Source organism: Euprymna scolopes, chromosome 1 (assembly GCF_053919585.1).
Source record: "Euprymna scolopes isolate OS-2025 chromosome 1, ASM5391958v1, whole genome shotgun sequence".
Classification (NCBI taxonomy): domain Eukaryota; kingdom Metazoa; phylum Mollusca; class Cephalopoda; order Sepiida; family Sepiolidae; genus Euprymna; species Euprymna scolopes.
In genome coordinates this window covers 11124898-11149244 of record NC_136482.1, presented here as the reverse complement: position 1 = coordinate 11149244, position 24347 = coordinate 11124898, and the positions used below count along the sequence as shown (strand labels likewise).

Here is a 24347-nt window from a genome sequence, read left to right as displayed (position 1 = left end):
ATTTCAAATGTTTAGACCAAAAATTGTCTGAGTAATTTGGTAGAGACCACAGAGGTAATTTTTTAAAATATAACCCCCATGATGACCCCTTAACATTTATTGTTTTGGGCTCAAGTAAAGTTATAAAGTTAGGTGCATATCCAAGGAACCTATATCTAAAATTTCAAGTGTTTATGCCAAAAACTGACGGAGGAGTGAAATCGTTTAACTTTGACCCCTTAACAGCCAAATTTTTGGCCGAAGATGGATGACAAAGATTTTTCCAAATCTCAGTACACTGTATATCAAATTTCGAGTCTGTAGACTTAAAATTGATAGAGTTATTGCGTAGGGAAATGTACACCGACACACAGACAGACACGTTCCCTTTTATATATAATTATATATATATATATATATATATATATATATATATATATATATATAGTATTTCTATTGGTTTCTAGATGTTAATCCAACGAAACTCCAGTGTTTATAAAAAAGTGTTTAACGACATGAAGCAATGTATTTTCATATAAATTTATTTATGCAAATATTATTGGTTATATATGTGTATACACGTTTCAGCTGCGTTCAGGTTCGAAATCCAACTTTATCAGGTTTTCCAATCAACTTAACCTGGTGAAGCTTAATTTCGAATATGGCATCTGAATATATATGCTCACAAGTAAAGAACAAGATATAAATTCAGTTATTTATGTTATATACATATATAACTCTACCAGAAACATGCCTACTTCTAAACGGCAATATTGCCCGAACAGAACAGTTTAGTAACGCGTTTATGCCCCCTACAAAGACTAAAATGAAGAGATAATAATATTAAAAGTTTTGTTTAAAATCGTATTTCTAATTTTAGTACAAATCGATTATATGATATTCGTTCGAGAAAACGTCTACAAATTGAATTCTTACGCGAGTCAGTGGCAATGGCGTGAGATTCGGAGGGCGGAGACAAGAGAAGGATATCGATGAGTGATCCAAATTTTCAAACGTAATTTGACGGGAAACGGTGGTAAATGGAATGGGCATAGTAGAATAAATCACCGACCCTAACAAACAAGGTGGCATATTACGAGAATTCGCTCAAATAAGGAGCGATAAAGAGTTTTAAAAAAAGAAATGGAATGGTGGATTGAGGTGGTCATACTGTTGCCGGAGACAGATTACGTCGAATCTGGTGTCTTGTCGTTGATGGCCGTTTTGTATCCGATGAAAGGGAAGGTCAGAGCAGTTCTGGATGTCCGAGAGTTGAACCAACACAGTGAATGTCGTAATAAGAATTTTTGGTGCTAATCGTATTTCCAAGTTTAATTAAAGTTTTATAATATGTTTTTTTTTATCCAATTGTAAGGTTGAAGTATAGAATAGGTACAAATCACCCTCCCCTCCCCATGTTAAGAATGGCATTTTAAATAATAACGTTATTATTTACGTCCGGATCACTCTCTGCACTAGTACCGAATTTTTATATTAAATTCATGAAATCTTGCTTCATTTGTACCTTTTTATTATGAATAAAACTTGATACAAAAACAGTATATATGATTGGAGCGATGTGCCTAGATTATGTAAATTAAAATTTCTGGGAATATTTATTAGACTATGGCTAATATCTCCTGTTAACATTTTACAAAATCCAAGGAATCTGACTTTTTAGTAAGAATTTTGTTAATTTTTTCTGATTTTGCAAAGAAAAAAAAACAAAACTTAATATAGCATATGTTAGGTTCAAAATTCATAATGATCGGTTAATTGATATAAGTGCTTGCCATAAGCACTACATATGTTAATAGTTGTAAGTAAAAAGAGGATTGGATTGGAAATGTTCACCGTGAGTTCGAAATTACAGAAGAGAGTTAAAAATCTAATTAGATCTTATGAGTAAAACAAGAAATACGTGTATAGGAAGCTGGATCTGGGGTGAAAGTCCCAAATGACACGAAGAATAAGAAAATTATATTTTTTCGCAAATAAGGTAGTCAGCTACACATTTTTCTTTTCGAATATCCGATTTTTATTTACAGACGCGAGGAGGTAATGAGAAACGTATATACAACCTTGACGTGCGGTGATAATATAAAAGGAATTACGCAACATAAATTATTAGGTAATACTGTTATTTTCTTTTATGTTGGTAAAAAATTACATGTAGCAGGACAGAACTATAAAAAAACGACTATAAAGATTTACGCAGCTCTGCCGAAATAAATGCACTGTAATGTTGTTTTTGTATGAGATGTTGAGATTCTTTCAAAAGCATTTAATCACTGTAGCCTGAATCTTTCTCTCTAGGTCCGCAATTAGGCTCTACGAACTATTGAGTTATGTGTGATGTTTACTATTATAATAAAGCCGTGTCCTTTTCTGTCTGTCTGTTTGTTCATAATATACACAATAAAAGTATGTGGTGACATCATATGATTTAATTTAAGAATAAGTGCTTTATGGCAAACTGATGGTTGAATATGGTTAAATTTGTGCTTAATTTTGCATTAAATACTAATTCATATTACTCTCTAACTGTGCATCGAAAATATACCATAATACTTATTTCTCTGTGCCTTGTCATAACGTTGATACAAAATTTCAGCCAGATCGGCCCAGTGGTTTCCGAAAAAAGTTTAAACGAATAGACACAGACGAACTAAGTGAAATAAAGTATAGATTGGGCATTAATGCTCTGCAATGTTTCATAGGATTTACTTCTTTCAAAAATTGTTAACCGACATCGCGTAAAAAGTAATTGATTATAATAGATACACATCGGATTAGTGAAGTTTAGCAAAGTTTAGTTTGATTAATAATAAATTGGGTAACTGCTTGGAATTACACGTTTCAGTGCAACGTGAAATACTGAATTTATCAATTACTGTCAATATCGTTTTATCAACGTCTTAAAGTAACTGCGATCAGATGCCGGATCAGATCAACTAGTATATATATATATATATATATATATATATATATATATATATATATATATATATATTGGATTGATATGTAGTTTGCTTGAAGCATTGTGTGGGATAGGTATGTAGTAGAGATTTAGAAGGCTATCACAACAACGACTATATTTCATTCCTCGCATTGTGATAGCCTTCTAAATCTCTACTACATATATATATATATATATATATATATATATATATATATATATATATATATATATATATATATATATATATATACAAATACATCTATACAAAAGTGTGCGGAAATTAAGCCACGTTATCCGGTCCATGTATCATGAAGGAAGTCTTTTATAAACGCGAAGAACGTATAAACGCGAAGAACGTATTTCTCGTTTCTCTTTGATGCGTAGTAAATCCAAGCTCAAGAATAGTCGTTGATCTGCCATGACTGCCAAACCTAGCTGACATGATTCTTATCTTCGCAAAGTTATAAACAAGAGCATCCGTGTGAAGTAGGTGGCGAAAGAATATGGAGTGATAAAAATCGTTATTTAAACTTGTTATTCCCTTTGGCAATAATGAGTTTAAATACTATGGAAATATTCTAATAAAGTGGAGAATTTGAAGAGATTTTATCAGAGAAATATCAACAAAAAATAAATGTGTAAATTTAAAAGAATAAGACAAGGGATAAGACGCAACAACTCTTATTCTATAAGCAGAATCAATGCAGCCTTCTCTGCTTCTATGGTATATTTTGGCTACACACACACACATATATATAATAAATATTATCTTATAATACATTTAAATATTGTATTTGTAATATATTACTATGAATTTAAAAAATTGAGTCTTATGTAGTTAATATTTTATATATTTTATGTAATCAATTTCATTGGTGATTATAGAGGTCGTTGTAATTTTGCTCACTAATATTTCACTTCCTAATTGATTAAGATACAGAAAAATGCATTATTAGTCGCCCCCAATTCCATAGGACGCATATAGTTTCGGTTAATATATACTTTTATTCATTCCGTACACAAAATTACTTTCATGCACGCATAAAGAAATAAATAAAATAGTTATTATTTTAAAGTTTTGTGTTAATTTATATTAAATCTAATAATGTCTAGTGGTAGTATTTGATCTTTTTGACTTAAATCAGTTTAATAACTAATGTATTATCTGCAGAGAAAATTTATTTTCTTAAAGCTATCTCATTTATTTATAAGTAATTTGGATAAACAGGTACTTCGGAATAAGTACACCCAACTTAGATTTCGGACAACAAACGACTTGATGATATTTGTTGTCCGAAATCTAAGTTGGGTGTACTTATTCCGAGTGGAAAATTCAAGGAATCGTATGGCAAGTGTAAAAACTTTTAAGAGATTTATTAGAATATTTAACAATAATGGCAGAAAGAAAACAACAAAGTTCATCTAATTGATGAATATTATTGAATTTTGCTGTTGTTTATTTTAAATATTATATTAATAAACAAATTATTTCGCAAAACGTCTTTTTATAAGTAAAAAAAATGTTAGGGTAAAAATTACAACTTTATAAAAGTGTTAGTGACAGTCAATCGATCAAAAACCGCTTTTTCTAAAGCTTTCAAATCTATTAAAATCCGTTATTTCTAAACAACTTTTGGTTTACCAGAAAAATAAAACCCTGAGGTTTATAACGTTAAACGCAGAATAATATAATACGTTTCTATAATTTTAATAGAATTTTCAGTTTTCAGTTTAAAAAAAAAACAAAAAAAAAACGCATTTGACCCAGTTTTCGCCGAATGTCAACAAAACATAAATATTTTTTAAAATGTTTTCGAATCAATTAAACTAACTACTTTATGCCTAATATAAATTTACTATGATTGGCTATAAGAATATGCAAAAATATTAGAATATAATTACCTTTTATTAAAATAAAATAAGTCAGTTATTTAGCACGATCTCGTACACTTTAGGGACCATGTGCTTACTGCCGCCATCCTGAACTTTAGGTATGGGAATTCAATCGCGTCTAAATATTTATTTAAGCATTTTCATAACTAGACAGACAAATACATTTAAAAACATAATTGAATTAAGTTATAATTACAAACGCTATTTATAGTGAAATATGTATTTTTAGCTTTATAATTTTTTCCTTCATAATAATTGATCAATCAAGCTTTAAATTCTTCTTAATACTTGTTACAGGTAACCAAAAAGTCCTTTTTCTATTTTTACATCATAAATTTTTAGCATTATATTACTCAGTTTTAATATCACTTTTAGTCAGTTTTCAATTTCATGATTAAAATGAAATTTCCTTTTTATTTTCTAATTAATAATAACCAATAAGCCACTCTCTTTTTCCATAAAATAGATTATACTGCATTTTCCCCAATTCTTTATTGCATTAATTAAGTGTACAAAGACTTTCATTAGAATTTGGTAACCCTTAAAAGGGCCATTTTTGGTAAACTCTGGGGAGATGAAACTTGTTGAAATGTCAAAACAATTATCTACAGAAATCCATGTCTTCATAGTTATAATAAATTCCCAAGAAGGGAAATAACAACTTTTTGTGACCCGTATCTTGAAAACAAAACTGTAATACGTAGATACAATTAATACATATAATTTTCACACCCGTTTTTTTTGTATTTTTTTGTATCTATTTATTAAAGCATACTTTATATACTGGTACATGGAAAAATTACACATTCGAAAATAAAATTTTAATTTATTTTAAAGATTTTAAAGTTTACTTATTTTAGCGTTTTCGTAAAAATTTCGGGTTTCAATCTTCGATATCAAAATCACCGTGTGAATTTTTGCTTTTTGTTTTTCTACACTCGTTCACTTTCCTATAACAAAATAAGTATGTGCTTAGTGGATTGTTTGGACTTTACGGGATCGAACAAGGGGCACATGAGGAAGGGGGAAATGAGGCCCCCCAAAATATATTATACAACAAATATAATACAAACCTTACACTGCTATAAAGTGCATTTTTTACTGATTAATCTTTGAAAATTTGGTATTGATTAGATAATTATCTGACTTTTGGTAGATTTTTTAAAGACAGACTCTGTTACTAAAATCGAAAGCACTCCATAAATTTGGTGGTTACAAAAGATAGAATATCTCTTTTTTTATTCCTTTTCTGACTATCATCTTTGAAGTGAGGGTTTCATTTTTTTAACAATCAGTTTCCCATCTTTCTTAAGTATTTCTCTTTTATATTTTGATTTTAAGTCATTGTCGATTTTTCATGATCCTCATTATTTGTAGTGATCCGTATTTTCTTTTTGATATTACTTGCTGATATGCCTCATTTTCATTATAAATTTTTATATATATGCATACATATATATGTAAGTGCCCTCAGGAAGTGAGGCCATTTTCAATTTAAACGTTCCCTCGACAAACGGAGCGTAACACACGTGGTTCTACCGAGAAAGACAAAGTTTTCTCTTCCCTTTTACTCCAAGGGATTATCTACACCATAACATCAAAACGAAAAACAGGAAAAAAAAACTCTAAAAGGTTTTTCCAAATTTTTCATTTTAATTTTATTAAATAAAGAATCTTCAAAAAGTGTGTAACCATCTTCTCATTTCTCCCCCTATCCCTCCCTCCCTTTCTCTCTCTCTCTCTCACTATATATGTATATATATATATATATATATATATATATATATATATAAAAACGCTTATATGTCTGTATATCAGTCTGTCTGTCGGTCTGATTATTGGTCTCCATATTTTCAAAGTCTATCTCCTCCGAAACTAAAAGTCGCAGATCGGCACCAGGGATCTCACATGATTGGATTTTTACAAGTCGTTCTTTTATGGGTCTTTTTCCGGTTAAATTTGTTTTTAAGGGGTTAAAAATGGGTCAAAATTGAAAAAATCGTTAAACATTTTTACATTAATTTTCACTTTTTGATCGATTTATATGAGTATAACGTTGGTACAGTAGTAACTTCACCAGTATCGAATGCTTCGGCTTCGATTCTAGCTGATAGCACCTAAATACTTTTCTTTTTACTTTTGAAATCACGACTCTATAATAATATACGAAATTTGGATGCAATTAGAGTTTGGTCATTTTTGTTATACTATTTTGTATTTTATTTTCTCTGACGGAAAAAGTACGAGATTAGTAATAGATGCAGATGTTAACATCTACTTACTTGGTAGGAGATACATTGTTCATCAAACTATTTTTCATTCTACAAGCAATGCATTTTTATTCTTTCTTAAAAATGTTATTTACATATAAATAACACTATATAAGAAATACATTTCAATCGTTGAATTACTCATTAAGTTTAGGTTAGATAGTTTGAATTAAATGTTTCACAGATATGAAAATCTAAAATGAATCTTAGGTATCTGAATTTCTAGATGAGGATGCATAGTTTGCATCATTTGTATTATTCGGACTACTGGTCTCACCTTCGAAATTCCCAGCAGATTTGCAAGTTTGACAAATACGCATAAAGAAGTTTGGGGATTTACATCGGCCGAAACGCTGTGAGAATAACACAAAATACAATAATACAAAACGTCAACTCTTTTCTTCTTCTTCTCCCTCTCTTTCTTTCATTCTTTCTTTCTCTCTAAATTTTAGCTGATATTTATAACAACATTGTATATAGAACGTTCAATTTTTAAAATCGTTTCCTTTATTTATTAAGTTACAGCTATATATATATATATATATATATATATATATATATATATATATAAATTAAATCCCCGAAACTGTGTTTCATGGTAAACAACTGATGATCCCTTGAAAAATATATTATTGGTATTATAGTAAATTCGAGAGCGAGTTGATGCAGTGATTACTGACTAGATGGTTTTTCTAACGAATGATAAAAAATATTTTTTGTATAGTTTTAAAGGTTAAAAACTTCAAAGACTATATATATATATATATATATATATATATATATATATATATATATATATATATATGTATATATGAAATTTTCCGTGTGTGTGTGTGTTTGCGTGTGTATATTTCCCTATACAAACTACTATGTTAATTTTCTGTCTACAGACTCGAGATTTGACACCAGGGGCATTGGAATTTGGAGAAATCTTTTAAATAGGTTTTCAGACAGAAATTTTGCTGTTAAGGGGTCAAGTTCAACGATTTGACCATTGAAAACTCTACCAAACTCGTCTTTAAATTTGGGTCTAAACATTGAACATTTTAGATGTAGGTTACTTGGGCATGGATCAAACTTTTTAATTTGATTTAAGTCCTAAACCCTAAATGTTAAATGGTCAAAATTGGGGTCATATTTTAAAAAAATTGATCTCTGCGGTCTCTACCGAATTACTAAGCGAATTTTTGGTGTAAACCTGTGTAAATTTTGCATAAAGTGTATTCAGTTATTGGGCAAGCTTTTTAATCGGTTTTTGGCCGAAAATGTGGATGCCAATGAGTTCAATTTCTAAAGATTTGACCTTTGCGGTCTCTAGCAAACTATTCACTATAGTTTTGAGTCTAAACATTTGGAATTTACGTGAAGGGTAGTCAGACATACAGCAAGCTTTTTAATCAGTTTTTTTGGCGAAAATTCGGCTGCCAAGAAGTCAAAGTTGAGAGAGTTACCTTTGCAGACTCTACCAAACTCCTGCGCCAATTCAGGGTGTAAACATTTGATTACCTTGACATGAGTCAAATTTTTAATATATATATATATGCACTTAAAGGAATGAACAGTGCATAGGGCCCGAGTAAAGCCGGGCTGGACTGCTAGTATATATATATATATATATATATATATATATATATATATATATATATATATATATATATATGCACACATGTATGTATGTGATATACGGCGCAATCACGGTGACACACCGGTCACTGTCAAATCACCAAAGTTAAGCAGCGATGAGCCTGGCCAGTAACAGATGAGTAACTGTTTGGGAAGGCTAGGCGCTGTTTGTACCGAGCCGACTCATAAATTTTCAGGTTGGTATCTGGAGGTGCATTAATTCACTGGGAGGGATGCACCCCTAGTCTTAGTTAAGTCATGCATCTAGGTTAAGGTACCTTTGATGACGTCGGCAGCAGGACGTTGGATGGCCATGGACGAGGATGAATCAACGGTTCTATGCTATAAAGAGTTATACTATTAGACTGCAACTATGCGGATGATCTAAGGATAACGGATAGGTGCAAAGAGGCGAGTCAGATGCCTGGGGAAGGTAATGGTAACCACTCCCATGTATTCTGATAAGTTCAAAATTATGTCTTCAGAGGAATCGGACAAGCAAATAGACCGAAGCCTATGGAGAACACTAATCATAATTTCATTTACAGCATGAACATGCAATGATACAAGAAGATATATATATATATATATATATATATATATATATATATATATATATGTGTGTGTGTGTGTGTGTGTGTGTGTGTGTGTGTGTGTGTGATAGAAGGGCAGAGAATGAGAAAGATGGGGAAAATAAAGGTATAAAAGATGATGAATGCTAGATTGGTAGGTTCCTTCTATAAAAAAATAGAGGTCAACTAAAGATGAAATAGATTGAAAAACATCAATGACGTAAGAGTTGTGTCTTTTCTTTTAGCAAATTGCGAATTATGGCTGATTGCACTAGACAAATAAAAAGGAAACATTTTTAAGTGGATTCTATCCACAAAGTAAGGGATATTTAGAGTGTACTTTGGATAATTAAAATATATCGACGAAAACAAATTTAAGGGGAAACACATTGATTGACTCAGCTTTAGTTTATACAGCTTTATACACTAATTTACAGTCTCTTTTTATATTATAATATTTATGAATTTAAATTATAATCAATAAATTAGCACATGGAAATATTGTTCCTATCTTTCCTTGTAATTATTTAAAAAGTGTATAATTACGAGACTTGTAACTTTGTGATGTTTAAAAGAATGACGCCAATCACTAAAGTATAAAAAATATAATGATATATTTTTATTATTTAGTAATATGTCGGTAGAGGTGAGCGAGTACCAATTAATGAAAACTTACAGGAATTGGAATGGTGTCTGGACATCGGCACTGGACTATCGAGCATATTTTCTGTTTAATTTAAATAACAGATTGTAAAGCCAACGTTCTACTTGAAAACGTCTATTCTTGGATTTCGTCTTTGCTATTAATATGACTGTACTTCTAAGTGCTTTTGTTTAGTGGTGATGTATTTTCATTTGCAACAAACATTTGAAAATATGATAACATTTGCATGTTTTCAATCAATAAATTAGTATATTTCCAAAATCAACACTGCTTTGCTTTTTCTGGCCATTAACCGATGTCTGTTTCAACTAAGGTTTATTTCTGCCAGGGGACATTTTCTGTACACCCGATCCTGATATTTGACAAAACAATCTTACATTTTCCAGAATCACATAGTCATATCAGTGTCACCTCTTCCTTTTTCTCATTTTCATCCTACTACTACTCCTTCCCCTCTTTCTCCTTTTACTAAGCACAGTTGTCCGAAGGATCCAAAATATAAACGGGGAGCATTTTGTTATGTGCATTTTCAAAATATTGTTCCCCAGAAAAGTTTTAATATAAAAAACCAGTTAAATAATCATATTCATGTATAGGTACGTCTTACCATGGCATCAACTCAGGAACATTATAAAAATAACATGATTCAACAGGATTATATACTATATTGCAGGTTTTGACTGTCCATATTATTTTGGTAAGTTGAAATGTCTTCGACACTACATGGCTTCTTAAAGGAATTTCTTCTTCGGAGATAATTGATTTAAATAATATATTCAACCTAAACATTTAATTTTTTATACACGTATTCATAGTTCCGCTTTTTGGGGGGAGGGGGAGCAATGTTCCTCTGCAATTTGGCAGTCTTAAATCTACCGATTTCTTTGCGTAGAGATTCTTTGTAATTTCAGGGTTTATGATACTTTCAACACTCGGCCACAGCGAGTATCCATCATTCCTCTAGTTGTTCGTGACTTGCATTGAAAGCATTCATCCAAGTTGAATATAACAGTTGATAAAATAGATGTTGTCATTCGCTCCAGGATTCCGATACATTGAGATAAGACTTGCATTGTTAATGTCATCTAATGCATGAAATTATTCTGATCCTCTTTTTCTCCAGATTTCCTCATACTGTGCATTTGTATTTTACACAAAACATCTTTTGGTAACATTTTTCATAGTATTTTCAATTAGTATTATTATACTTTAGTATTTTAGTATTTAGTATTTTTGCAAATCGTTTCCTTACTATGCTATTTGCATCAATAAACCTGATTATTATTATTATTATTATTATTATTATTATTATTATTATTATTATTATTGGCTCACATCGAGCTTTCACACAAGTCAACAAACGATCTGATTGGAAACCTGTGGTGTTTTCTGGTGTTTTCTGGAGGCTGAGTGACAACAAGTCTCCCCAGACGTCCAGTTCTCTCCACTTCCTTCGATAGCATTTGCAAATAAATTTGCATCATCGCAACAGCCTCTTATCATTGACTTCTCGCCGACAGTGGCCATTGGTTTATACTGGAATTTGAATGGCACTAAGCCTCCCCAAAGTCCCAGATCTCTTTTCACTTGTCCAACCGAGGTCTGGCTGGCGCTCTCTCCTCGGTCTTTCAGTCCTTCTAGACCCTTCTCAGCTCTTTGGTGTCACTTTTTTATTGGGAGGAGCGGTGGTGAAACTATGGGTGATTATTATTATTATTATTATTATTATTATTATTATTGTGAGACAAAAGTGTCATAACGACCAAGCAATTGGAACATAATCGTCCGGATTTGGTCGTCATTGACAAGGTCTCAAAAAACTGGCAGATTGTAGATTCTCAGTACCCTGGGACAGGAATGTGAGAGAGAAAGAGAATGAGAAGTGGAGCAATTATGCTCCATTGGCCTTGGAGATAAGGCGTATACACGGGGTTAAAACACAAATAATCCCGGTCGTAGTTGGTACACTAGGAGTAGTATCAAGTCGTCTGGAAGTACAATTAAAAAAACTACAAATCCCCAATGTTTTAGGCGGCCTTCAGACCTCTGCAATTATAGGTACCACCAACATCCTTAAGAAACCCCTTGATATTTGAAGCACGGATTAAGGGAAATCCTCTGGAAATTAATCCGATCCCTTTTCAGAGAGACGTTGATAAACGAAATCTGAATTATTATTATTATTATTATTATTATTATTATTATTATTATTATTATTATTATTTGTACTCACTAGAAGTTTCCACACTCATCATCAGTCACTACTCATTGATAATATTCGATGGTGTATCCTTGAATCCGACTGACTAAATCTTTGTTTATTTGATGTGTACCAAATATTTGTAAATGGTATGTTCGTCTAGTTTCCTCATCATCACTTGATTTTGTAGTTCTATATTTTCTGTTGCCTATAGTTTTACCCTTCTTTTAACTATCAGAGTGCTTGTTTTCCTTTTGAATTCAATTCGGATATCGTGGTTAAAGATTTCGGTTGTGTTTATTAGCGGTTGTAGTTTCCTTTTCTTTCTTGTGTAAAGTTCCAAGCGGTTCATATGCATTAAATGGTTTATTTTCTCGACTATATTAGTGTTGTGGGGGAATCACCCTCAAATTGAACTGTTCTATCCATTATATAAACCATAAACCTTTTGATCCCAGGTGTGGATTAAACACCAGAGCGACCCTCGACTGCTCGGTGACGTTTACTACTCTTTTCAATTGTAACCTTTTTAATACATTGTTTAAACTCTATTCCGTTGTTCTGTTTTCTTTGTAGCTTATTGCAAGCCATAACACTGGCGACATTGGATTCGGAGAACGTACTCACGTTTAAAAACAGTGTTTTAAAAAACTAAACACTGACGACATTGGATTCAAGGAGCATACTAAAATCGAAACCAGTAACAACATTGAAAAAAAAATACTCGCGTTGAAATAGTATTCTAAAAATACTAACGACATCGAACTCAAATGTTATCAAGTCTAAGGAAGTGTCTAACATAACACTTGCAACTGAAAGGTTCACGGTAACTAAAAAAAACCCCAAAAAACGCAGATCATTACGGAAAAAAGAGTTTAAAAGAAAAAAGTTCGTCAAGACTTTCAAAGGTAGCGCTGTACTTTTGCAAAAAGAAAAAGGTTCGTCGCGACATAGAAAGGTAAATTTTTATACTTTTGGAAAAATAATTCGTCACTTGTGGTTTTCGCTGCTAAAATCGGGCGTTATTTTTTTCTCTGTAGAAAAATACACGCTTGATTTTTTTTTCTTTGGACAATGAACTTTTTATATGTTTATGGTTTTATTTTGTTCGTTTTATTGTCTGGGGGAAGAAATAAGAAAGAATAAAACGGTTTTGTAAAATTCAGCGAACGTTTTGAAATTGCTAATGCTGACAAAGCAAAATGGACGAATTAAAAGTAGCGTTGAAACATTTGACCAAGTTGCATATCGATGCCACAAAGCGTCAGTCACAATCCGAAAAACACTGGACTAAACGTCAAATACAATTCGAGAAACAGCGAAAGGAATTGCAAAAACAGTTCAATGAACGTCAAGAAGTTAAAAAAAATACGAAAATTGGAAACGGTTGAGCATGATAAATTCGTGGATTATATCTTGCCTCGGAAAACAGCAGATTTATCATTCAATGAGACGGTAAATTTGTTAACAGAACTTTTCTCGCCGAAAACGTCTCTTTTCTATAAGGGTTGGAGATGTTTGAATGTGGTAAAAGACGATAATGACGATTTTGCCACCTACGCAGCTGTAGTGAACAAACACTGTGATGACTTAAAGTTGCCTGAACTAACAGCAGACAATTTAAAATGTCTTGTATTTGCGCAGGGTTAACATCGGGAAAAGGTGCGGAAATCAGGTGCATAGTCTTTACACAATTAGAAAATGAACCGAACTTAACACTTCAAAAATTGACTGAGGATTGTCAAAAAGTAGAAATTATAGAAAAAAAATGTAAGAAATATCGAAGCAGGCATCGGCAATATAAAAAAGGTAACTAAGAAAAAAGCCCGTCGAAATGGCACACAGACACTAACCACTGAAACCCAGAAAAACTAAAGCACCGAACGCTTGTTTCAGATGTGATGGAATACATTGGGCAAGAGATTGCCCATTTTTATCAAAAAGATGCTATTTATGCAATAAGATCGGTCATAAGAGTTCGCACTGTAGGAAAACTCAGAATAGAAGCCGTGTACGTCAAACCAGAACTAAGGACGTCCTAGATGAAAATCTACGCAAATATGTAACGGTTAACATTTTTGGCAAGGCTATTAAATTCCAATTAGACAGTGGATCGGATCTTTCAATAATAAATCTCAAAACGTGGAAAATATTACGAAAGCCGACTATGTTAAAAAGTAATAGAACGGCGACGGCCTTTAATGGTACAAAAATTCATCTTGAAAATGAATTAATTACAAACGTCACTTTACGGGGGAAAACAAAAAAAAACTAAGATTGTATGTGCTAAAAGATAGTGAGAACCTGTTCGGTTCTGACAGCATGGAGGTGTTTCGTCTCTGGGATCTTCCTATACCCACAAATAGACACCCGCTCAGCAGAAACGGAGAAACTTATAACTTGTTTAAAAATAAAATTCACAAATGTATTTACTTCTCAAGATCCCAGTTCTCTTCGCACTTGTCCAGCAGAGGTCTGGCCAATGCTCTCTTCTCGGTCTTTCCATCCTCCTTGACCCTTCTCGGTTCTTTGGTATTACTTTTCTATTGGGTTAACGGTGGTGAAACAATAGAGGGGATGCATGATGGGGTTGTAGAACATGTAGTTCTGCAGCTTCGGTGTTCTTCATTCCCTGTAACGCTTCTTCGATATATTGCATTGTGTTATTCTCCGCATTCAAGGAGGTTCCTTAATATTTCAGCCGTTTTCATTATCGGTAGGCGTTGTATTTTTGCAGCTATTATTATTATTATTATTATTATTATTATTATTATTATTATTGTATCTGTACAAAAAAAAAGGTTAGCGCAGATCATCATCAGATATTCGCTGATAATAACCGGTGGAGACAACATGTCTCCTCAAATCTCCAGTACTGTCTACCTTTTTCGATAACCTTTATAAACAACTTTGCAGTATGAATCATCCGCTTACCATTGATTTCTCATTAGCAACCAATATTCACTGGAATTTGGGTGGCAATAAGCCTCTTCAAAGTTACAAAGTTGCTGCATACATTCAGTCGATGTCTAATTAGAGAGAGACAGACATACAAACAACGGTAAGGGCAGAAAGTTATATAAATTTCACTTATACGTCACAAATAATAAGTCCTGTCTTCCAGGATTGCGTCTAATCTAATTATTATTTAAATTTTTCCATTACTTTGGAGTTCATAATATAAGCAACCCATTGTATTTTGTCCTAATTTTCCGATTTCTTGGCAGTTAGAAAAGAAGCATATGTTTATAATCAATTATTTTCTAATTTTTCCATCGTTTATCTACGGACATCTGAAGCAGAATCTGTTAAAATTATCCCATTCTTAATGCATATGTACAGTTTTAGTAATTTGCATAATTGACTGAAAATATCCGGTTGCAGGTTTACAGTGTTGCTCACACGTGACTGGATTCGTTGTTAGATTAAATGTTTGTGATAAAAGGAATTTGAAACGTGATTAAAATTTCTTCCAATGTTAACGAACCATTGAGACAGCACGTCATCAAGATAAGATTTGGGTTTGCAATCAGCCTTACAAAGACCAAAGCGATTTCTACTTCTACACCTTAGAAACCGTACACACACAAGCATTATATTTTTGTTCGCGTAATTAGACGGCATTGCTTGTCAGGTTTGTTTATTTGGGCAGTACAGTGTCAGTAGATGGCTCCTTGGGGACTAAGATACATCTAAGCTTTTATAAAACATGGGTGACTTTCGGAAAACTTGGAAAGAGAGTATTGTAAGGCTGTGATATCAATTATGCTTAAGTGTGTGTCTATAAAGTGTGTGCAAGCAATATTTTATTTTTTCAATTTGTATTATTACTAGCAGATGCATCCGTCGTTGCCCGGTATTAAACGTGACATTCCATTCTTTTAAAAACATGAAGTAAAAAGGGACAGCAAGAAATCGAGATATGTGCATGTGAGGATTATGTCTTTCTAAACAATTCACTTCTTGTAAGTAAAAAAAATATAAAAGTTAAGATCGAAACCAAAACCTAAAAATAGTAAATCAAGTACGATAACCATTAGGCAACCTTGACATGTTCTTTAATAAGTGTTTTTTTAACTTACTTATTCTTAACATACGGAATATGTAATGTTAACCATTCACGCATGCGCATTCGTGAAACATTTAGCAAGCAGATAAAAATAAGGTGACTTCTACGTACGTATTTTCTAATTTTAATCCCTTTGCAACTCCTTTTTCCCGGATGAAAACTGATTAAAAAGTTTTCAAAATGTCTGAATACCGTATATACTAAATTTCAAATCTGTAGATAAAAAACTGGTTGAGTAAATAGGTTGTGAATTGTCCTCACACACATTTTCACATTTATATAGATTTGAGGTTCAATATTGCATGTATGTTTATATGTAATTTATCTACTTGAATAGTAATTACATATGAATAAATTACAACAAGTTCTCACTTTGATCGAGAGTGCAGTTCTACATCTATGAATACGTTTCTTAAATATACTATCTTAAAACGAATAGACACACAAGATGCATTTTAAAAATAGGTATATTTTGTTGGTACAATTTTTTCAGCCTCCATGTTTGCATATAAGTGTATAACAGTTAATCGATTACACTTTGTATAATTTGGGATCGATCAGCGTGTAGAATTTTTTTTAAAAAGTTTCACAGCCCACGAATAGGACATTTTTGTTAACAAAGTTGGCATTCAATTTCTTTATCAACAAATATATATACATATATATATATATATATGTATGTATACATATATATATATATATATATATGTATATATATATGTTTTTTTATTACCGTTTTATCTGTTCACTTACATATGTTTCGGATGCTGGACCATGTTTACGATCCAGCAGCCTCGTCAGAACTTACAGAATATATATATATATATATATATATATATATATATATATATATATATATATATATATATATATATATATATATATGAGAAATACCGGCGACTAACTATTACAACATTCTAGGGATTATTGGATTGGATTTCAAAGCAAGTGAGTTAAATCTAAAAATGCATATATAACCCACTTGAAACCTTTATATATATATATATATATATATATATATATATATATATATATATATATATGTGTGTGTGTGTGTGTGTGTGTGTGTGTGTGTGTGTGTGTGTGTATGTATGTATATATATATATAAGGTTTCACGCGGGTTGTATATGCATTTTAAGATTAAACACACTTGCTTTGCAATCCAATAATCCCTAGAATGTTGTAATAGTTAGTCGCCGGTATTTCTCTTTCTTTTTAAGAATATTAATGCTCTGTTAACTTTTCAACATTGTATTGTTGTGCTAAAAGAACCTATACTTGCTTGCGACTATCGAAATCTTAAACGGTATTTTGTTGGCTAAGATCATTATAGTTAATCTATTATCCTTGTTATTAAGTATAATAACTGTTAGCTAATGTATTCAATTTTAGCCACGTGTATACTTATTCAATTTTAGCCACGAGTAACAAACGTTGGAAGCCATGTTCTATCAGACGCAGTCAATCTAAATCTCGTCACTTAGAAGACAACAAGTGTAAGAAAGAGATAAATTGACATTTACAACTGCTGGGGACCTTTCTTGTTTTTTTTAGAACGAAGAAAGCTGAGTGTCATGGTGAATTTCAGTTAAATGATTTCCATATATTTATACATCTAATATTTATTTATTATTATATTTATATATTATTATAAAACAAAATTCCGGTAAGCATCCGTTTCTCTCTTACTGGGAGGGGAACCTATCGTCTTTTTTAGGAACAGCCCTTAAAAAGACAATTTGAAATTATATTAAGTACAATACTTAGTTTTTTAAAACGGAGAGTAGAAAACGCATTTTGGATTTGTTCTCGGTAGCTCCGTAACTCTTGCTTCTCCTATTTTAAACTTAACTAAGATCACTTGCAGACTTACTCTAAATTTCTGTAAATTTTAAACAAAATCTGTTCAGCCATTTCGTAGTCTATAAGAAACGAACCCTCACACAAACAGAAAAAGTTTCATTTCAGGTCATACCATGTATATATATATATATATATATATATATATATATATATATATATATATATGCTACTGGTACCATGTAACCCAGTACTATCTGCCTCATGGTCGGGTCACCAGCGACTAAACTGGTCCCCCCACCAGACTTGTTTGGTGAGGAGGGTGGCTAATCTCACTGAAGTATTAAAAACTAGACCTTTCAAAGGGCGAATGAACCTTTTTACGGAGTCAACGGCCAACTAGCACCGTGTGTGTTTGTGTGTATGTAGGTATGTGCGTGTTGGGGTGGAGAGGGCTCCTGTACGCCATGATGAAGGCAACCTTTCTAGAAGAAACACATTTCTGATTAAAAATAAACATAAAGCGGGAGACCAGTACCCGAATTAAGCTGGTCTTCAGTTTAACTTGTTGCTGGCTATCTTGCTCTTGTTTGTTGCTGGATCTCAACATTTTGAACCGAGAGAGAGACTTAGCTGTCGTAACAAGCTAAAACTCTGTAACATCATCTGTGTATAGATACTCCCTCAGGCATTTGTCTATTAAAATGGTCCTGTGGCGATGGATGTCATTTTGGTGCTCATGGATTTTAACTGTCTGAGGAAGTGGCACTCGTCTGAGAAGACATTGCAATCATATATATATATATATATATATATATATATATATATATATATATATATATATATATATATATGTTTGTGCGTATGCATATCAACTCTAATGTTTCTGGAAGATAATAATATCCTTAAAAATCCTACCTTAAAATACTTTTCAACCCTGGCAACATCTCTTAACTCCTGGGCGAGTTCAAAAGCTGTGAGTATTGGATCTTTACTTGACAGCGATATGTACGCCCCACTCGCTAGTCCTTTGTAAGCGTTTAATCTTGTCTTCGCCAGACGTAACTGGTCGAATTGCAATTTATTGCTACATTCCTGACAAGCGCAATAATAATGGTGCGGTTTCTGGATAGTATCTCCCCGTAACAACAGCAGCTGTACAATCTCGAACTGGTTGCGCTCGGCGGCCAATATAAGTGGTGTGATATCGGAGGAGAAAGGCGAGTCCTCACTCGTTTGATTATAAAAGTAGTCTGTTTCTCCGAATCGTTTGTTCTCGCGTTTAACATCTTTATACTTTGGGTGTTTCAGAATCGTCTCTGCGATGTTCTCGTGGCCAGCACTGATCGCCTGCAGCAGAGCTTCGTGGATTGTGGCTGTGTTACAGCGGTCAAGCAATAACTCCACCACCTGAAAAATACCAAACAAAATTAAATGAGAACATCGGTTAGTGTAATTAATCGAATACAAGTTATTTTTTACCTATAGCTGGAGAGAAACAATGGTTTAATACTTTTCCTGATTTTATAAGTGTGTAAATTATCAGAACAGATCAAATAGCATTCGAACTTGTCATCGCTGGTTTCATAATCCGTGAAGATATCTCTGTGGCCATTTACACACACGGAGTTAAATTTTGAACATTTCTCAGTTCAAATAAATATTTGTCTTTTCAGAAATTTATACTGTAGCAAGGTGGATGCTCTATTTTTCTTATTAATTAATTATGTGCATTAATTTTCTAATATTTGATATTGACTGTTTTGGTACAACATAGGTAAAAAATAGATTTTGTAAACAACTTAATACAAAGAAAAACGTTCCATAATTTAAAAAATATAGGCTAACGTGTAAAGAAAGAAACGTCATGATAGGAGGTCGATGTGGAAATAACGTGAGATAGATTCACGTTTTTTGTGTGTTCAATAACGTGAAATAGATTCACGTTTTTTGTGTGTTCGATGTCTGATCGAATTGATGATTTTATTTATAGACTTTTTCACTCATTGTCCGATGAAGACAGTAATGCTAAAACAACCTGCTATCGATGTGATAAATATGCAAATAAAAGCGACAGAAAAGTATTTGTATATTGTTTTCTTTACAACAACTCTGATTATCGTTGTAAAAAATGGACATAAATTAAATAACACACCGCAACTGTCATTGCTGCCACTACTAAAGAGACCCATCACAACTTATTGAGATGAGTAAGAAATGTCAAAATAAAATTGAAGACAGATTATTGTTTGCTCTTATTCACCCCAGGGCATACTGCCATTTGAAATGTAAGGTGCTACTATTTGAGACAGGCCTGCCAGCAGATTGTGGGGAGTTGCGTCGCGAAAAATATGTTCACATTATACTGAAACTTTCGCAGATTAGTACAATAAGGGAAGAAAGAAAGATGTTTGGTTCAAGAGTTTACCCATTCGAGAGAAGAAATTGTTAGAACAAAAGGCTTTTCAGCATCTAGAGACCTCAATAGTGAAAAGGCGTTGGGATTTTGCTGCTTGCCAGGTTAATTTCGAGTATATGTTTAGGTGGAACGCGTTTAAAGTTCATAGCACATTCCATTAAAAGAATAAAGACGATTACGTTGACAGCATATGACATGTCACAAGGTGTTGAATTACTTACAGTAACCAACAGGAACACCCTGATTACTAACACATTGCTAGTAAATATCAAGGCATTGGAATTAAACATCTTTCTGTGGATAGACGTCATCATGAAATTCGGCAGCGTACATATCGACACAGTACTTTTTTAAGGCGGCTCCCGTTTTTCGGTGCGACAATACAGCTGGAACAACTTGACTTTCGTACAAGTTCGATAAACGCAACAAATCCTGAACAGTGTCATGAAAGATTCCCAATTATCAACCGCCAGTCCCTGAGTATAACATCTCTGCAAGAGATCGTGCAGAATGTAATAAAGAGCTGCAAGTCTGGATTGAACATGGATAGTTAGTTCCTTCCTCAGAAAACGAATAAGCGCCCTTGAAGAGCCTGATCTCACTAATGGTAATCATTTAGCAGAACAAACAAAACATAAGGTCGGTTCTCGACTATCTGCTGTTTAATAGGGGCGTGGTTCCGTTTACAGTTCGAGCTGACATATCCACCAATAAATTAGAAGAATAGCGGCGAGAAGAATTGAATACATCAATAAGAACTTCCCAAGTTCATGTGCACCGATTACTGTGGCCTTATAAAACTGTACCAATTAAGAGACGAAGGTATTGCTTTACGTGCATAGGGATTGAACTACATGTTACGCCATCCACGATGCAAATAATTATATATGCTATATAGAATATATTGTTCTTATGTTTCAAATTGTTTGGCAAGATGTTTTGGCTTCGTTTTACCCTGGTGTAAATCAAGCAGATCGCATCTGACGTGAGTGGGATGAAAAAGTTGACAACGCCTCTCTCAGCATTATGATACAGGAGGTTCTCACTAAACTGTACAAAAAGACGTGGCGCGGACAAATGCTGCATTCACGGCCAAGAATTAGCATATGGGTCGACGCAAGCTGTCTCGCCACCGGCGTATCATTGGTATACGACAGAACTGTAGTAGAGGATGCATGCTGGTTGCGTCCAGAAAAAGGCCTTCCAACATATTAAACTCACGGAAATCGATACTATTATAAAAGAAATAGACTTGGAACAACTCTGAAAGACAACCATCTTGCATTTGCCCACTGATTTTGCATGTGTCCATAAATGGATTTCAGATAGCTTTACTGGCTGAGCCAGCTACGAAGCAAGTTATAAGTGAGATGTTAATCCGACAGTGGCTTGACACAATAAAAAAAATTGTTGAAGGAATATGCACTGTCGATGGATGTATCTTTGGCCAAATTTAGCCAAAACAGAGCAATTCGATTCACGAGAGTGCCTCAAATATGGATTGATGCGATCAAGAGAAACACTGAGTCTGAGAAGCATGCGTTCGTGAGCTCAGTCGGGTTTGAGCAGATCAAGATTGTTCACCGATAAAGCACTCATTCTGGTGGAAGGCGGATACTCTACTTTTCGAAACAGACGGACTCCGGGGTTTCCATGGCCGTTATAAAAACTTTTGTCAAATAATGTGAGGAGTGTCAATCATCCATGCACTGGTCAGAGGATGATTTGAAAGTTAAACAAACATGGCACCGAGTAGCAGTGGGTAATACCCATAGTAACGGGGTCCATCTTTGATATTGATTGACTCAGTTGAGACTTTCTCGCAAAATGCGACAAGTGTAATCAATCAGCTAAAGACGTTCTTTTATGAGCGAAGCCCACCGACAGCGATTCTGACAGGAAATGACACTACCATTCTTTGCAGCTAATTTAAAGCCTTCTTAGATGGGTTGAAAGACTGCCTTCAATTTCACACGCTTCCTTTTGTAATGGCTTCATAAAGCGATGTCAAAGTATTGTAAAAAAGGATCGTCGATGGAAAACGGTGTACTATACCAGATTATACGAGTATACTGGTATAACGTTACACCAACAAAGGATGACGTGTCCTCTGCAACAACACCTGCCAATATGGTGTATCGGTACAACACACAACTGAAAGGATCAATGGAACATCAGCGTCGACACACAATCAACATCATCAGGATGTCTTCAAAACGGGTGACTGAGTGTGGGTAAACGCTTCGCATAGACGATGTACTACAAAATCTGGAGTGTAACGTGTGGCTGGAATTACCAGTGACCAAAACATATCTGTCGACGGAAAGCTACGTCATATAAAAAATCTGCGACCTATAACGGAACAGAACTGTTCTGACGTGTCATCAAAGAAAGCATGTGAAAGATTTCTGAGAATTGAAGAGAGACTAGGTAAACAGGCACCCAGTATAAATGCAGGTGATGTCTCTTCTGATGACACTTCACATGGAGACCTAGTAACATAACCATTCCGAAGAAGAACACACCGCTAAACATCACCTCCAAATTGTTTTATATGTGATCATAGGGTTTGGGAGGAGTGTAGTTGTTATTCTATAGACAATGTTATATCACATAACAGAAGGTATGTCCTCTGTGTTACTGGCGCGTGGAAACCAGACAAAGAAGAAAACGGAAGAGGTGTACTTTCTTTAACAGGGAATAACATAATACGACGACGTGACGTAGCGAGATGTAATCAGCAAAAATGAAATCACACTTGGACAGGATAAAAATGTATTTTGCTTATGTCTTATAGGTACGTTTCCATCCAATTCATGATGCATGAAAACTGCCGTCTGATAGGTTGATTCCATTTAGAAAACAAGTCTAAGCTCTACCGAACATTTCCCTAGATGCATATATTAAGGAATTCTGAGGTTATATGTCTCCTAGATACAAACCTGGAAGCCTTTACATCCCGACACAGTACATACAATTGTTATTCCTAAATTGGCACCCATCAGATATGTTGCATATATATATATATATATATATATATATATATATATATATAGAGAGAGAGAGAGAGAGATAGAGAGAGATAGATAGAGATATATAGATATATACATATATATATATACAATATATATTATAAATATATATAATATATATAATATATTTATATATAATGTATATATAATAATCTATATATAATAATATATATACTATATAATGTATATATATAATATATCTATAATGATATATATAATAATATTATATATATAATATATATATATATAATATATATAATATATATATATAATATATATATTTTATTTTCTCTACCGCTCTCCCTCGACCCAGGACTGTATCCTAATAAACAGTCTCTGACAGCATAGATACGGCACTTTCCCTCGACACTAGCGCACAAGTGCATGTATTTGGTAACTTCAATGTCCACCACAGCAAATTGCTTGGATTTTCTACTTACACAGACGCAGCTGGTACTACAACACATAAGTTCTCTATATCTCATTCCCTATCACAGATGGTTACGTGTCCAGCCGGTTTCCCAGACCAGCAAGAACAACACGCATCACTTCTACATCTGTTTCTTACCACAGTTCCCGATGATTATGTAACAGCCCACTTGTGAACGCCGATCATGTAGTGATAATGGTTGAAATCTCCCTAAACTCTAGAGCCAAAATTGATGAACCATTGCGCAAAACAACGAGATATTATAAAAAGGCTGACTATGAAGCCATCAGAGACGCCCCATGGCGAAATATCTTTTCACTTCCTGCTGAACAGTGCGCAACTGAGACCACTGAATAGTTCAAAACAGCAATTGAAGCACATGTTCCCACGCGGAAATTTTATAGCAAGCCCCGCTCTCCTCAATGGTTTACTT

General features: G+C 33.4%; 1 protein-coding gene across 1 annotated transcript in view; it reads right to left on the bottom strand.

The window, feature by feature from the left end:
• The window catches only part of LOC145278789 (short transient receptor potential channel 7-like), a 570160-nt gene that overhangs the window by 203624 nt on the left and 342189 nt on the right, over nt 1–24347 (bottom strand). The window contains exon 4 of the mRNA XM_080130690.1: nt 18952–19443. Within this exon, the coding sequence (XP_079986816.1) occupies nt 18952–19443 (492 nt within the window). The remainder of the gene's footprint in view (nt 1–18951; nt 19444–24347) is intronic.